We start from the raw sequence: 15964 nt of genomic DNA on the forward strand, positions 1-15964 counted from the left end.
CACAGCTTATTGTTCCGTTGAGGAAAGGTGTGTGTATATAAACACAATATCTCCATAGGAAGAACTGGTGTGGTTTATAAGCTTCATTTCCGTTTAATTTGTCAAGTGAGTCCTTCAAAATTCAAGTGAGAAGAATGATTAAGGATGGAAGCATTGGTGGAGTGAGAACGTGGAAGGAAACGGAGCAGCCCGAGAAAATCCAAGGACACAATGTCGTCCACCTCAAACTTACTTGATCGGAGATCGAACCTCAGAGACACCACGGACCAGTAGTAAGCGCTCTAGCACTGAGCACCGTGGTATCCAAAATAAAATTTAGAGTTGAGTACTTTTTGCTTTATTGATAAGATTGCTCTTCAAGTGGTACTTATTGCAATCAATTGCGTTTTAATTTGTCAAATAAGTCATTCTATATATTGCAATATAATAAAACTTCATTACATTTTTTTAGCCTCCAAAGAAAGATTTATTTAAAATAGCCATTCATAAAGGGTTAAAATTTCGCTGCACCATACCATTAACATTAAGGAAGTATAAGAGACTACTATTTCAAATAATGTCTACATTATAGAATATATGCATCACATTATTAGCAAATGTCTTTCTTTTTTTATCAATCTAAATATCTATCTATCTATCTATCTATCTATCTATCTATCTATCTATCTATATATATATATATATATATATATATATATATATATATATATATATATATATATATATATATATATATATATATATATATATATATATATATATATATTATATATATATATATCTTGAAACTTCAAATAAACAGTAGCTATTAATATATAACTATAAATTGTTGTAATTACTATAATTGTAGTACACCAAACTGATGTCTTTCAGTTTAACACCCCACAATTATGCTCTTTACGCTAAGGGAGACAGTGATTAAAGCAAGTGAATGATGATGGAAGTGGAATGAGAAAGTGTAAGGAAACGCGAGAGTACCCGAGAAAATCCACGGACACGATGTTGTGCACCACAAGCTTATTTGTCCGGAGACCTCACGCACCAGAGGTAAGCGCTCTCTATCACTGAGCCCCTACCCTCAAAAACTGATATCTTGTTGATCTGAGAAGAGAGTAAGCAGTACTTTTGGGTTTCGGTGATGACGAATGCCGTCATTCTATTCTTTTTGTTTATTTGTTTGTTTGTTTTCGGGATTTAACAATGCAACCATGTTTCATCTTCAGTAACGACTCTCTTCAGGAAGCCATTATCTTCTTCATTTGAAGTGCCACAAAAGCTCCTTACACACATCAACACGTCGCTGTTTCAGTTCGGCTGTCAGCTGCCGTGGTACCATCCGGAGGACACTTTCTGAAACCGGAGCACATCGTGGATAATGTTATGACTCGAACAGTGCTGGATTTACGTATAAGCTAAACAAGCTATAGCTTAAGACCCCACTCTCCTGGCGGCAAGGGCTCCGATCCTGGGGAGCCCGCCCCCTAAAATTCATGTGGTTCCCATGTATTTTTATAAATATGTATTTTATAAATGGAGCCCCCGAAGATACAGAGAAATCGGCACCCTTGCCTGGGAAGCCCAAAAACTAAGGGAAAAAGTGAATGTGCATTTCTAAAGTATGAGAAAACAATAAATAAATAAATAAAATCTATATATCGTCGTTGAAGATGTGAACCCTCGTATGCCCGATTTTTGCGATTTTGAGTTTTTGGCATAAACCTAATGAGAAAGCAATAACATGTTCTAGCAAACCTTCGTCTGTCATAAGACATCCATTGCTGAGAAACAAGCGATTACAGCGTTTGCTTGCATGTCGATTGTTGCCAATTGTAGACGATAGTTTGGTGCCAGTAGTTCAATGTATTATAGCCATATGTGCTGTGATGAAAGCAGCTGTATCAGTGTGTTTTTGAAGGAAGAAGATAGATATAGTGTTTCATTTTTATTTATTTATTTATTTGTCTACTGAAAAACTACCAACGACAATATAGCAAAAGAGTTTCGTGCTGTGTAGGGTTTTATGATGTAAGTAATGGGGCCCTGTCTGCAGTTTGTTTTCTAAAATGTCACTAGTTTCTTCATTTCTGTATATAGGGTACCTATGTTCATCTGGACATATAAAGGACCCCATTACCTTCAATAGCTTAGGATCACATCAAACCTTAATCCGGTTCTGGACCCGAACCATGACTTACGCCAATTATTGTAGCTACTTTATGCACATTATCATTAGGTGATTGTCCTTATCACAGTTTTAATCTTCTCCGACGTCACAACTCGATGTGCTTAGTCCCGGAAAGGAGCGTCTCCAATAGTTGTTACACAATTTGAGAATTTCCTACTCCAAAACTTGTTACTGCGACAGACATCTGTTGCCGTATATCGTCATTCTTTGATGAATCTCCCCCGTCAAAAATTTTATGACAGAACCAGGCCCGCAAGCAGAGGGAAAGCAAGGGAGGCCAGGCCCCCCTAAACTTTTCGTGGCCCCTCCAGACCTTAACACAAAATGCTATTATTAATACAAACAACACAATTATCTATTTGTAAGAGAATTTTTAATGACTTGCCCCCTAACATATTCATGCCCCTCCCAAACGTCTGTGGCTGGTTGCGGGCCTGGACAGAACAGTGTTCTACTTTGTCTTGTCACCGACTGGAGAAAAAGAACATTACTAGCAACAATATTGCCAACTTTCATAACAGGAGCATCACATTTCAAATTTTTCATTTGAATGACCCTCGTAATATAATTAATTATATATTAATTATGTAACACTTTTATTATGTTCCCAACTACACAAGAAACACTGTTTTATTTCATATATTATTTTGTACTCGTACTGTTTTGATGAGAAATTACTAATTCATTCCAAGATACACTTTTGCTGCAACTTTTATTGGTTCATTATTTTTATTGTTGCACTTTTAGCTGTTGATATTATAGTCACCCTAATCACATTAGCAACTTCCAACCAGGAAATAAAATACATACAGAGAACTTGTTCACACGCAATGCATTTTTATATCTATGAAATAATAAGGAAATAATTATATCTAGAAATCTAGAATTTTGATGACCAATAAAATACTTTTAAAAATTATCTAGAAGTCCTGTGTTTATGGCCTAATCTAGTCAGAAAAATGCCTTTAAACTCCGAGAATGTACTGCGTATCAGCTAGGTATGTTCTATTAAGAAAAAGATACAAAATTTTCCCAACAGCGTAAAAGCAGTAAGCCCTGTCAAGGAAAATGCCTTAAATGAACAGCACTACTCAAATTCTGAGTAATCAAACGGAATTCTTAAAATAAATTAAAATCGTCTGTAGCAAAGCACGTAAACTATATAGGGGCATGTATACAAGATTCCAAAAGTACATTCACACCTGCAATTCTCCCTTTCCTGCAATAGTAGGAAACTCAAAAAACAGGGTCGTTGGGGTGGTTGAGAATTAGAAAGGCGTTGGACTAAACCTGAATTTTGTTACAAATATATCAGTGTGGAAAACTGCAAATAAGAGAATAAAATACATTATTAACAATGACGATTTTATTATCGTGAGAGCAATGGATGACAACAAGTTACAAAATGGCATTACTTAAGCAGTTCAAACAAGATGAATGGTAAGAAATATATAACTGAAGAAAGCATTTTCTCTCTTTTCTCCACAAAAATCTCGTGAAAAAACGGGAAAAGGTTACATAATGTAAAGGTTTAATATAAAAGCCTAACAGCACAAAAGGAAACATCCACACGAAACGAAAAGAGACAAATACAGAATAAGGGACACCAGTGGCGTAGCAGACTTGCTGTACTCCCGTGCAAATAGAGATAGGATTCTAGATGTGAACCCCATTATTATTATTATTATTATTATTATTATTATTATTATTATTATTATTATTATTATTATTATTATTATTATTATTATTATTATTATTATTAAAAACTCGTTTCTTTTCAAACTCTGATAGCATATATAGCCTTACTGTTTAAAATTGCCACTGTAGCCTATTTGTCAGAACATTCATCTCCAGACATGATATGAGAGAAGAGAAAGAAAGAGATACGACATCTGTAATATCTATGTAATTCTCTAAGAAAATATAGGAATTAGAATACACGAGTTAAAACACACGTAAGGGAGCGAAAGAAGATCTAGAAATCTAAACTTTTAGAAAGGTCCTAGAAAGGTGAAAATATAGTTAAAAATTGCAAACGGAATCATGCAATTTATCTTCTTTTCTTACATTCTATATTTATTTTAGCATGCAAACATCTCTATCCAGGATTAGAAGATAAAGTGAAGAGAGAAATATTTTCATTTCAAGAATTAAATGAGAAAAAAAACTCTTTACCCGACCTAAACTGGAACTCGCAACCTTTGGATTAGAAAGCCAGCACTCTACCGGCTGAGCTAATAACCGTTTTGACAGTAGAAGGTCTAACGGTACTTTCCACACTTCAGGAATTTGCCATGACCTGTTCGCAGGACACTTCCAAATCTTAAATGTGTGTGTGAATTATTACATTCCCTCACTTTCTTTATTTGACAATGTAAACTAATATTATGCCGAACATTAATGTACTTTGCTGTCGTAAAGCAAGAGCCGTAATGAATGTAAAAAAGATTTTAAATATTACATAAAATACACAAGTATTTATTCTGTGTAAAACAAAATATAATTCAGTAAGTAAACAACATGCTGACCAATAATGCCGGCAGAAGTTTTTCAGTTTAGTTTACGAACTTCTGCTTCCCATTTTTGAGTGGTAGCCGAAGCTACTGTTTTATACTGAAAATTGACACCTTTACTGCACAAGGGAATCAAATTCACTTTTGGTATTAGACTTTTATATTCATATGTATCGCCAAGTCTTATTGAACAGACCGGAATGGAACTCCGGATGCGTCGGGCCGGAGTGAATTTTGAGTTTCGGTGGTGGGACGTCGTGTTTCTTCAATATACAAATATATAAGATCTCGTGGAATTAAATAACGATACGAATTAATACGAAAGATAACATCACATCATGACTCCGTGACTCAGTTGCGTAGACGCCACTTCCGGTTCCGGTGCGACGGAGGTGGGATACAACTGACCAGGACTCACACTAAGTGCTACGAGTAGGTCCCAAGCCGTTGTTCGAGGGATCGAGGACGTACAAAACAACCGAGGAACATAAATTAGAAACAAATCATCAAACATGAGATAAACAAGAGATTAGAGAAGAATACACGACAGAGGAATGTAGTAAGTGTAATGAGTGTAGTGAAATAGTGTCAAGTTGTGTTTCTCACACAGGAGTGAGATAGTGTGTTAGTGTTCAATCTACAAAAATCAGTGTGGATTAGTGCTTAATCGTGATAAGTGGTGTGTGTGATTAGTAATTTAGTTGGAGAATGTGGTAAATTCTCCCACAGGAGAGAATCAAATTACATATACAGGGAAAAACTTGAACAAAACGGAACAAAAGAAGAAGAGGGAATAGTGCACGGAAGGCTACGTATAACCAATGAACGATGAAAATGATAGGACTGGTGTCAAGCTCAACTAGAGTCAGAATTAAAGTAGATTAGCTAGATTATATAAGGGAAGATTAATTCATTATTAGATAATAATTAGTAGTTAGGATATTGTTTTCTTTTTTAATTTTATTGTTTTTGTTTTCTTTGTTTTCTTGTTCAGCGTTGTATTTTCATAAATCCAACCTTGTCCTCGTCCTTGTTCTTGTCCCCGTTCCTGAAATAAATATTAATGATGAAATAAAGATTAAAGGATGACATTGCAATAATGATAGCCTGTTTCGGTTCTAATCTTCAGGTGCCGAAACCAAAGAGGCGCGTCTAAGCAATAAAAAAAATCCTGAATAGATATGTTTCCATGCTAAAATACATATACTAAAATATTTAAAAAAAGAAAGATAAATTACATAATTCCTTCTGCAATTTTTAACTATATTTTAACCTTTCTAGGACGTTTCTAAAAGTTTAGATTTCTAGATCTTCATTTCGCTCTCTTATGTATGTTTTAACTTCGGTATTCTTATTCCTATTGTTTCTTAGTGAATCATATAGATATTTTACAAATGTCGTATTCCTTTCTTTCTCTTCTCTCTATATCATGTCTTGAGATAAATATTCTGACGAACAGGCTACGGAGGTGATTTGAAAAAGTAAGACGATATACGCTATCAGAGTTTGAAAAGGAAACAAGTTTTTAATAATAATAATAATAATAATAATAATAATAATAATAATAATAATAATAATAATAATAATAATAATAATAATAATAATAATAATAAGAGGAAGAAGAACTATAAAAATGGGGTTCACATCTAGGGTTATATTTCGTTATCTTATATGGGACACCCGCAAGTCTGCTACGCCACTGGTGTCCCTTAGTCTGTGTTTGTCTCTCCGTTTCTTGTGGATGTTTGTTTTTGTGTTGTTAGGCTTTTATAGATCCTGTAAGGGCATGACGGTAAGTTTCAGCTACTTTTCAAACTTATATATACCACGTCTCAAAACAATTACATCATAGGTTCCTCCTTTGTCCATGTTTTCTAGTGTTTCGTAGTATGCCTTGTTCTGATCTTCAAATGGTCGCCACGCCCCCTACAGGACCCATTCAAGCGAGATATTTCACATGTGAGGTATACTTGGTGTGACGTACGCCCGGGTACCACTTCCTGTACTTCCCTAGTAAGGCCATTATATACTGATGTTAAAACAATAATAATATTAGGAGTAACATTATATAAATAACGATAATAATTATAAAAGAATGGCTCCTAAAAGCCTCAATACATAATGAAACATGCAAATACTAAAGCAGAAGTATTTCTAAATTACGAGAAAAAATATGCAGTTTCAACAAAATTCTAGTCCTAGTAATAATACAATATACTGACGTCTGCAACTCAAAAAGACACACAAATCTGCGTCTATAAGATTTAAAGTAGGAAATGGTGTCAAATAACACGGAAGAAAATAGATAAGCCTAAAGATGACACAAACCAGGAAGACAAGAATAATATTCAAATACTTATCAGAAGTTGATTGAAAACAATGTGGCAAACATCAAGCTTTGACCTGAGTACTGTAATATTCAGATAATATCCAGGGTTAGGATTTTAAGGGGCGCCTTTCTTAGAAAAAGAAGAGAAAAGGTACTAAAATAATGGGAAATGGTGCTATTTTCCTAAACTATTTTGACAACTACTGTTTATTTCTTTTCTAATTGAAAACAGCTTAAACTACGTACCTTTCTCTATAATACGTCTATACATTGAACAAATGATCTGAATGGTTTGTTTTTAATTTCCGAAAATGGATTCTGCTACGGCAAGTTGTCACCGCCCATTTTGTTTGGGTATAAATTATTTAAAGATCAGCTTCTTCGTGGCTAAGCGGTTAGCGTACACGTAGTGGTGATTAAGCGGTTAGCGCACGCACCTTTAGCGTGGGAGACACGGATTTGATTTCCGGCAGGAACTCATGTGGTTCGGATTCCACGTTAATCAGGAGGCTCTGTCTTGTATAGCCTCGCTGCTGAAAGGGACATTAAACTCAAAATTAACTCATTTAAAAATCGTGAACAAATGAAAATTTTATGTGAACAACCGTGAGCAAACAATTTGTATGGTTTAATTATGATTTCCGAAATCTTCTTCAGGAACGTGAAATTAGCACCGCCCATTTTATTTTTGGCATAAATCGGGAACAAACGGAAATTTTAAGTCAACAATCGAAACTTTAAGCCAACAAAGTAATTTTATGGGTTGTTTTCGATTTCTGAAATTATTTCAGAAAAGTGAAGTTGGCACCGCCCATTTCTCTTTTGGTATAAATTGTTTTAAAATCGTGAACAGCGGAAAATTTTATGTTAATAATCGTAAACAAACGATCTGCAAGATTTATTTTCGATTTCCGAAAATGGGTTCTGCCATGTTCGGGCACATCCTTCGGATAAACATCATAGCTAATATAAAAGGGTTTATGTAGAAATGCCCTAGTATCTATCTGACAAACAATGAAACAGGCACGATTGTATTTCCAAGAAAAAGGAGGACACTACCAGCACATCTTGTAATTGTAAGTTATTTCCTTACAGATAACCTCCCATTTACACTTGGATGTGTTAGTACATTCCAACAATATACCTCTTTAAAACATGGTACCTCCCACTGACACATTCTGTATTTAAGTTGGAATAAAATAACATGGCATAAGGAAATTTAGAAACTACTAAAGAATATGTGGAAAAGAACAAAATCTTTTGAACCAATTAGCCCATAAATGCTATTTTTCAATATAAAGTATATGGAGTAGTTTTCAAGAAATATACAGATGGTGATCAGAAAAATGGAAACACCTGAACGAAATTGCAACTTACCAGATTAATATGGTGTCGGGCCACCTTTCGCCTTCTGAACAGCCTTGATGCGACGTGGGATGGAGGCATAGAGGTCGTGAATGGTAGCAAGTGGAATTTTACACCATTCCTCGTGCAGGGCATCGGCCAGTTCTGTGAGAGAGGATGGAGCTGGAAATGGTCGCCGGAGTCGTGTTTCCAAGACGGACCACAGATGTTCAATTATGTTGAGATCTGGGGATTGGGCGAGCCATGGGATGTGTTGAACTTCATCCCGATGTTCCTCAAACCACGCTGCAACAACGCCAGCTGTGTGAATGGGTACATTAACATCCTGGAAGATGGCGTCATTGTCCAGGAACAACATCCGGACCATAGGATGCAAGTGGTCTCCTAAAATTGCGACATAATCGTTGGCAGTGATTCGTCCGCTAAGTGTGACCACAGGACCCAATGAAAACCATGATATGGCGGCCCACAGCATCACCGAGCCGCCGCTATGTTTCACAGTTGGGCGGAGACACTGCAGATCATAAGCTTCTTTGGGCGTTCTCCACACATAAACACGGCCCGTGGTTGGGAATAGGGTGAAGGATGACTCATCCGACCATATCACACGTTTCCAGTTCTCAACGGTCCAAGTTGCATGGTCGCGGCACCATTTGCGACGTGCGAAAGCGTTATGGTCCCTGATGAGCGGTTTGGCCCGTGCAACACAATCCCGTAAGTTCATGTCATGTAATTCGCGGCGGACTGTGATTGTCGAAACAGGGTGGGTGAGGTGCTGATTGAGTTCCATCGTCACTTGCTCCGCAGTGGCACGACGGTTCTGCGTGACAATGCACTTTAGTACCCGGCGTGACCTGTCACTCATTATTTTCTTCCGCTTTCCCGATGTGGTTTTCCCATGTATTGTGTAGGCCGTCATCACCTTTGACACTGTCCCACGCAACACACCTAACACAGTAGTCACTGCCGTCACACTCACTCCACATAACCGCGCACCAACAATTTGTCCTCTTTGAAAATTTGAGAGGTCTCCCATTTTACACTACCTCTGTCTGCTGCAGCCACTGGACACTGCTGTTCCACTGCGCCTGACGTAGTATGAAGACCGACCTAACACACCACAACCAGCGGTCCGACGCTGCGGGCGCCACGACACCACTGCCAACCCATACATCTGACATGTTGCCAACTACAGGTGTTTCCATTTTTCTGATCACCATCTGTATATTGTGTGCGGAAGTAGAATTGATGTTTGACATTGAATACTACTGTCACGTTGATCAATCCGCTTTACAATGACATTGCCAACGCTGTGATGTGGGAATCCGATTCGGTCGACATGATATCTGTGTTTATTCGAGCAAGACAGAAGTCCTGTCAACATATCGCAATACTCGTCCATTGAAAGCAACTTTCTCCTTGGAGATTTTTGGTCGAATGTTTAATGACAATGCTCTTGCGCTCTAATGAAAATATTGCTGCCTTGTTCTGACGATAATTACCCACGTCTTAAGGCATAAATAATATGGGTATGATTAATAACAACATTTACAATACCAGGTTTAAATTTGCTAGATCTTTTTAGAGCAACTTCCTAGTCTTCTAGCTTTTGAAATACTTCTCGGGATGTACGTTGTTAATAAGATATCGTTTTTGATATTCGATCTAAACTCAGGTCATGCCATAAAGTTTTAACAAAATATTAACAAGGTTCTTACTTTCTCATTTGATTTCAGTGTTTGGAAGACACAGCATGGGCAAGATATGATGATGAATGCATAAGGAATCCTGCCAATTGTTCCAGTGGAATATCGTTTGCAATATGGGCAAAAGTTATTTTTCCACATGATGTATATGATCACATTGAAAAACCAAAGCAGTACATCATGAGTACCGGTATGTCAAATTTATTTGCATTATGTAGAATAGTAATGCATAAATGAAAATAAGTCCTTTTTTTCACAGATAACTTTAGAGGAAAATGAACCAAAATGGCCAACTAAAATATGAAACAACAGTTAGCCACTAGGGAAAACACAATGTTTTTACCCTCACAACAAATTAGATGTGCTAATAAATTAAAAATCTGCACGACGATAGGTTGGCACCTCACTAATATCTATGTTCATTTGTGTCTTTACAAGTCTTGTTGAATTGATGTTACAGCTAGAAAAATAGACGGCGGTAGCATGTTGGGCAAAACTCGAACACCGAGCTATGATTAGGTACCTTTATCTTCAAGGAAAATTGACACGAACGATACATGAAGGGATGGAAACTGTATATGGTGAAGAATTTCCATCTTATGACAAATATGGTCACACAAGTCTACAAGACAGCCAAAGAAAAGGTCGTCCCTCAACGGCTATAGACCCAAGCGTAGTGGTAAAAGTTGACTGACTAGTGCTTGAAGATAGACGCGTGACTATAATTGAAGGGTTGAATGCAAGAACCATGTAAGTCCACTTTTAGAAATTTTTCTGGAGGTGTGTGCTGCTTGCACTAACTTCACGATGAACACTGTATGTAGATACAGTATATCCTTTGCATTTTAATACTGAATATAATTATCGGATCCACATGATTCCTGCACACAATGTAGAGTGATTTTTCCTACTGGAACATGTGAAAAACCTCAAATTCGCTATAAAAAAATGGACCTACCTGGTTCTTGCATCCTGGTCCATTCACACCGCCTTACACAATGTTCTGCATATGAGCAAAATAGCAGCAAGATTACTTCCACAATTGTTCACACATTTTCAAAATCAGTAACGTGTACAGTATGCACAATACATTTTTGATCTATACCAGAAGAATAGCAATGCTTTTAAAAACATATTAGTGACTACCTATTATGTATTACTAATAATTATCTATTTGACCAAATAAATTACCAAAAACATGCAAACATACTTCTATGAAGTGTAACAAGGTCTTATTGTCTGTTTTGGAACCATAAAAGTGTGATCTTGACTGATTACTTACAGAAAGGAACTAACAATCACATGAACATATTACAGGAACTTGCTGCAAAAGTTACGGATTACTATCATAGTAAAGAGATGGAGTTGCTCTCGAAAGGCAACACACCGGCACACCGAGCAGCATAAACACTCACTTTTGTTCAGTGTTGCCAATTTGGGGGAAAAGTCGCTAAATCTAGGGGATTCGCCTTCCAGGATAGCAACAAAAAATAATTTTTCCGATTAGCGACTCTTTTGGTGATTTTGGAATGACGATTTGGCGACTTACTTACAAATCTAGCGACTTTTGCGCTGCGAACAACTTGTCCTAAAATAAGTACTATTAACTCGAATCAGTTCACATAGGCCCTATACAGATCTTTTGCTTATTTGAATTAGTACAGATGTTGACGAGCTGGGAAAGTACGTAATATTTATCTCTATATTCCCGCTTTGATTGTTGTTATCTCTTACTTTCTAACGGGGACGAACTCCAGCTTTTAATGTCCTTTAGTATACAGAGCTTCCGTTTAGAGACACAAATAATAAAATACCGACAGCAAACAGATAATCTGTAGAAGCGTGAGTAGACCTTTTAGACCAAAAATTTTTCTAGACCTTTAATTTTGCTCGTTTTTCTAAATTCATTTTTGGTTTTGTTGAAGCAAAATTGATCATAAAAATATATAAAAGTGAAATTATTGTTAGTTATATATGAATCTTTGAGTCTTTCATATACGTTCTTGTAGCATAGATAGTACTATGGCTTGAATTGATCACGTATCTTATACACACACACACACACACACACACATGAAAAAGGCAAAATTCCTCGAAAATTTTTTTATCGACTTTTCACCCAAAATTGGAATCATTTAATCTCCAATTTAGTGACTTTTTGTATCAACTTATTGGCAACACTGCTTTTGTTCGTCGATGTGGCTACGAACTTGGCGCGCGATATTCAACCGATTTCGTTTCGTGTAATTACTTCGTCTTCCCACTTGTGAAGAAACAATTGCAGGATAGGCTCTTTGCTTCCAATTCCGCAGACTTTTATGCAAGTGGTATTAACCAAGGATCTTATAAAATATTTATAACATCCTTGATATTAACGGACTGGTCAACAGACATGACAAATGTAAAGCAAAATGAAGTAAATATGTAGAGAAGGATGCATCCGTAGATGAGAACCAGATCCCTATCTCATCTTTATCATGGTGAAGATAAGAACTTTCTAGCCTCTCTTCGTACAATGTTACCCTCCTGCTTGCGAAAATTGCGATACAAAGAAAGGTATGACGTGTGTGAGTAGAATTAAATAGATACCGCATACTCGTTTCAGGACATAATAGAAATTATTATAATTTTAGACATGTAGAAATGTTGGAGGAATCGCCTTCCACGTTGCTTATGCTTGTATGCAAAATCCACAAAACATTGATATGTCTCCTGGAAAACACTCACAAACAAGGTGCCAATCAACCATATCTACCTAAAGCTCGTAACTAGCTAAATACCTTTTTCGTAGTCAAACGGGTTTTCAATAAATTTGGTGAAAACTGTCGCAACTGTGGTTAAGATACAATTGAGACTGCTTATACAGGGTGTTTCAAAACCCCATCAACAACTTTTGGGAGGTGATTCCTGACACCAAAATAAGACAAAAAGTACAGACCAACCTGGATGCACAAATGCTTTCTTTCGGGGTTATATGCTGCCTAAAACATGAAAAAATGAACTTTAAAGGTCTATAGCTCCAAAACTATGGGACCTACCGTAGTCGAGTCAAGACTTCACTTAGGAGCCCTATCCAAATATCCAACTTTCAGAATTCTGCGGTACTTCCGCAACAATTTTTATGGAGGTAGTTGGGAGGTACTTCAAATTATATGGCCATAACCAAACTTCCTCTACGTACTTTTGGATAGCGTACATATTAGTTCCTAAGTGAAGTGTTGACCCGACTACGGTGGGTCCCATAGTTTTGGAGCTGTGGACCTTTCAAGTTTATTTTTTCAAATCTTCGGCAAGCTATAACTCCGAAAGGAAGCATTTGTGCACTCAAGTGGGTTTATAATTTTGTTTTATCTTAGTGTATGGAATCACCTCCCAAACATTGTCGGTATTGTTTTGAAGACCCTGTATATATCGTTAAGAACGAATGAACGAAAATCATAAACGATTATAGGGTAAAACAGATCCATATGAGTTTCATGTCTGCTAGAACTAACTGGTTGAATAGTTTGTCATCGAAAGAATGTGGTAGTGGGCAAAAATAGGTTACTGTATTGATTATGACGCATATTTGCACATTAATATATTTTTTCACGTCTATTGAATGGATCGTGTTTGGTTTCACTATCTTCGTTCTCGAGCAATGTCCTTTCGTATGAGCAAATTTCATTGAAACCAGAAAATTTAATGAAATAGAATTATATGCTATGTAACTGTAAGGTTTACGCATTACCTAAAATAAAATAAAATAAACAAGTATCCTTATAGCATAAAAATAATGAAAAAATAATCCTACCTTGCAGGGGGAGACGAAGGTAATCCTGGAATTGCCATTTACCACGAAGGAGCAGACTTGTTTGCTGTTGTATCAACAGGGAATGAAATATGGACTGTAAAAGCTGTTGGACAACTTACTAACAATACATGGAATAATATTGGAATTCGTTGGCAGAAACGTGATTCTGAAATTCCACCAAATAAATGGGGTCTCCAGGTAAGTTAAATTCGATTCATAAGTGTGTAGAGCGTTTTGCTTGAAGATAGAGTTAATATACACCCCGATTATAATATTCGGGGATTATCCGGTTTTGAACAATGTTTTAAATGACAATTTTGTCCCAATTGTTTTAATACGGCGTATATAACACACACACACACACACACACACACACACACACACACACACACACACACACAAATAAATAAATAAATAAATAAATAAATAAATAAATAAATAAATAAAAGTTCTTTGCACCATACTCCACGGTATAAATTCGATGTAGTTTGTTACGCCGAATCCAAATTTCGAAACCCCAGGACAATGGACAGTGTCAATTTTTTGTTACGGGCGAAAAATTTGATCGATTTTGGATAGGGAGGACACACGTTTTCGCCCATAAAATTTTGGCGTGGGAGACCCAGGTTCGATTCCGGGCGAAAGTTTATGTAGATCGGATTCCACTTTAATCAATAGGTTCACGTCTCATATAGCCTCGCTGCTGAACGGGACGTTAAGCTTAAAATCAACTCAACTCACCCATAAAAAGGAACTAACACTGTCAATCGTCCCGGGATTTCAAAAGTTGGGTTCTGTGTAACAAAATACGTTGAATCTATATCCTGGGTTCTGCACAGAACTTTCTTTTTGTATGGATATGTTTTCTGTATCCTCCCTGTCCAAAATTGCTCAAGTTTTCCGCCCATAAAAAAAATTGACATTGTCGAACATCCTGGGGTTTCGAAATTTGGATTCTGTGTAAGAAAATACATCGAATTCATACCCTAGGGCCCGGTTCACAGAATTTTATTATTATTATTATTATTATTATTATTATTATTATTATTATTATTATTATTATTATTATTATTATTATTATTATTATTATTATTATTATTATTATTATTAAGTGTGTGTATGTGTGTGGCTGTGTAATTTAAGACGTCTTTTAAGCTGCAAATTTGAAAATTGTTTGACATAATTTTGTAGTTTATTATATGATTTTATTCATGTTTAGTGTAACTAATTTTTGAGTTTTACCTAACCAGAAATTTTGTACATTAATTTGATTGGTGAATCTAATGAAGCACTAGTTAAAATACGAATTTAGTTAAGATTTCATTCATTCATATGTGTGCGAATGTTGCTTCGAGAACACTCAAAAACTCTTACAATATTAAAGATCATTTAAGTTTTGTTGTAATAATTCATATCTTTTTGAGTTACTAGTACGGACGTATTATCTAAAAAAAAATGTTATGTGAACGGTCTCCACGGAATTTGAAAAATCAGTTACATACAGTAAGAAAAGCAATGACCCGAATTATATTTCCCTTATATTTGATTTACGTCTAGTCATTTTATTACTACTTCGAATACTGAACTTCAGAAAGCTATATAGAAAAACAAATTAAAAAGTTGAGGACGAATAATTCGAATTCAGGAGAGATAAGGGCACAAGAGATGCAATTTGACTATTAAGGGTGATCGGCAAAAGGTTTATAGAAAAGAGAAAAGAAGTGGATGTTGTATTTATTGATCTACAAAAGGCTGTTGACTGCGTAAATTGAGAATTTTTGTTGGAAGCCCTAGAAAAAAAGGCTGAATTGGAATGAAAAGATCAAAGGTTCATAAAAAAAACATTATGTGAACCAACAAATAAGTATGAGAATAGGGAAGGAAATGACAAACGGGAGTGCTACTGGAAAGGGAGTTCTACAGGGATGATGTCTCTCGCCACTGTTATTGAATATCTATCTAGAAGATATAGTGAAAGTGAGCCTACATTATGAAGGCGACATTTCAGTAGGAGCAGAATGATTAGATGTATACAGTTTGCAGATGATATGGACCTTGTTGCGAAATCTGAAA

At 36.1% G+C, this 15964-nt stretch overlaps 1 protein-coding gene across 4 annotated transcripts in view; it reads left to right on the top strand.

Moving 5' to 3' along the window:
• LOC145676093 (adhesion G protein-coupled receptor L4-like) overlaps positions 1 to 15964 on the top strand; it is a 295890-nt gene that overhangs the window by 187821 nt on the left and 92105 nt on the right. For all 4 annotated transcript variants that reach the window (XM_081746971.1, XM_081746972.1, XM_081746974.1 and 1 more), the window contains 2 exons: positions 10129 to 10288; positions 13899 to 14089. In XM_081746971.1, the coding sequence (XP_081603097.1) occupies positions 10129 to 10288; positions 13899 to 14089 (351 nt within the window). The remainder of the gene's footprint in view (positions 1 to 10128; positions 10289 to 13898; positions 14090 to 15964) is intronic.

This window comes from Thermobia domestica, chromosome 18 (assembly GCF_964235325.1).
Source record: "Thermobia domestica chromosome 18, izTheDome1.hap1.1, whole genome shotgun sequence".
Taxonomy (NCBI): Eukaryota; Metazoa; Arthropoda; class Insecta; order Zygentoma; family Lepismatidae; genus Thermobia; species Thermobia domestica.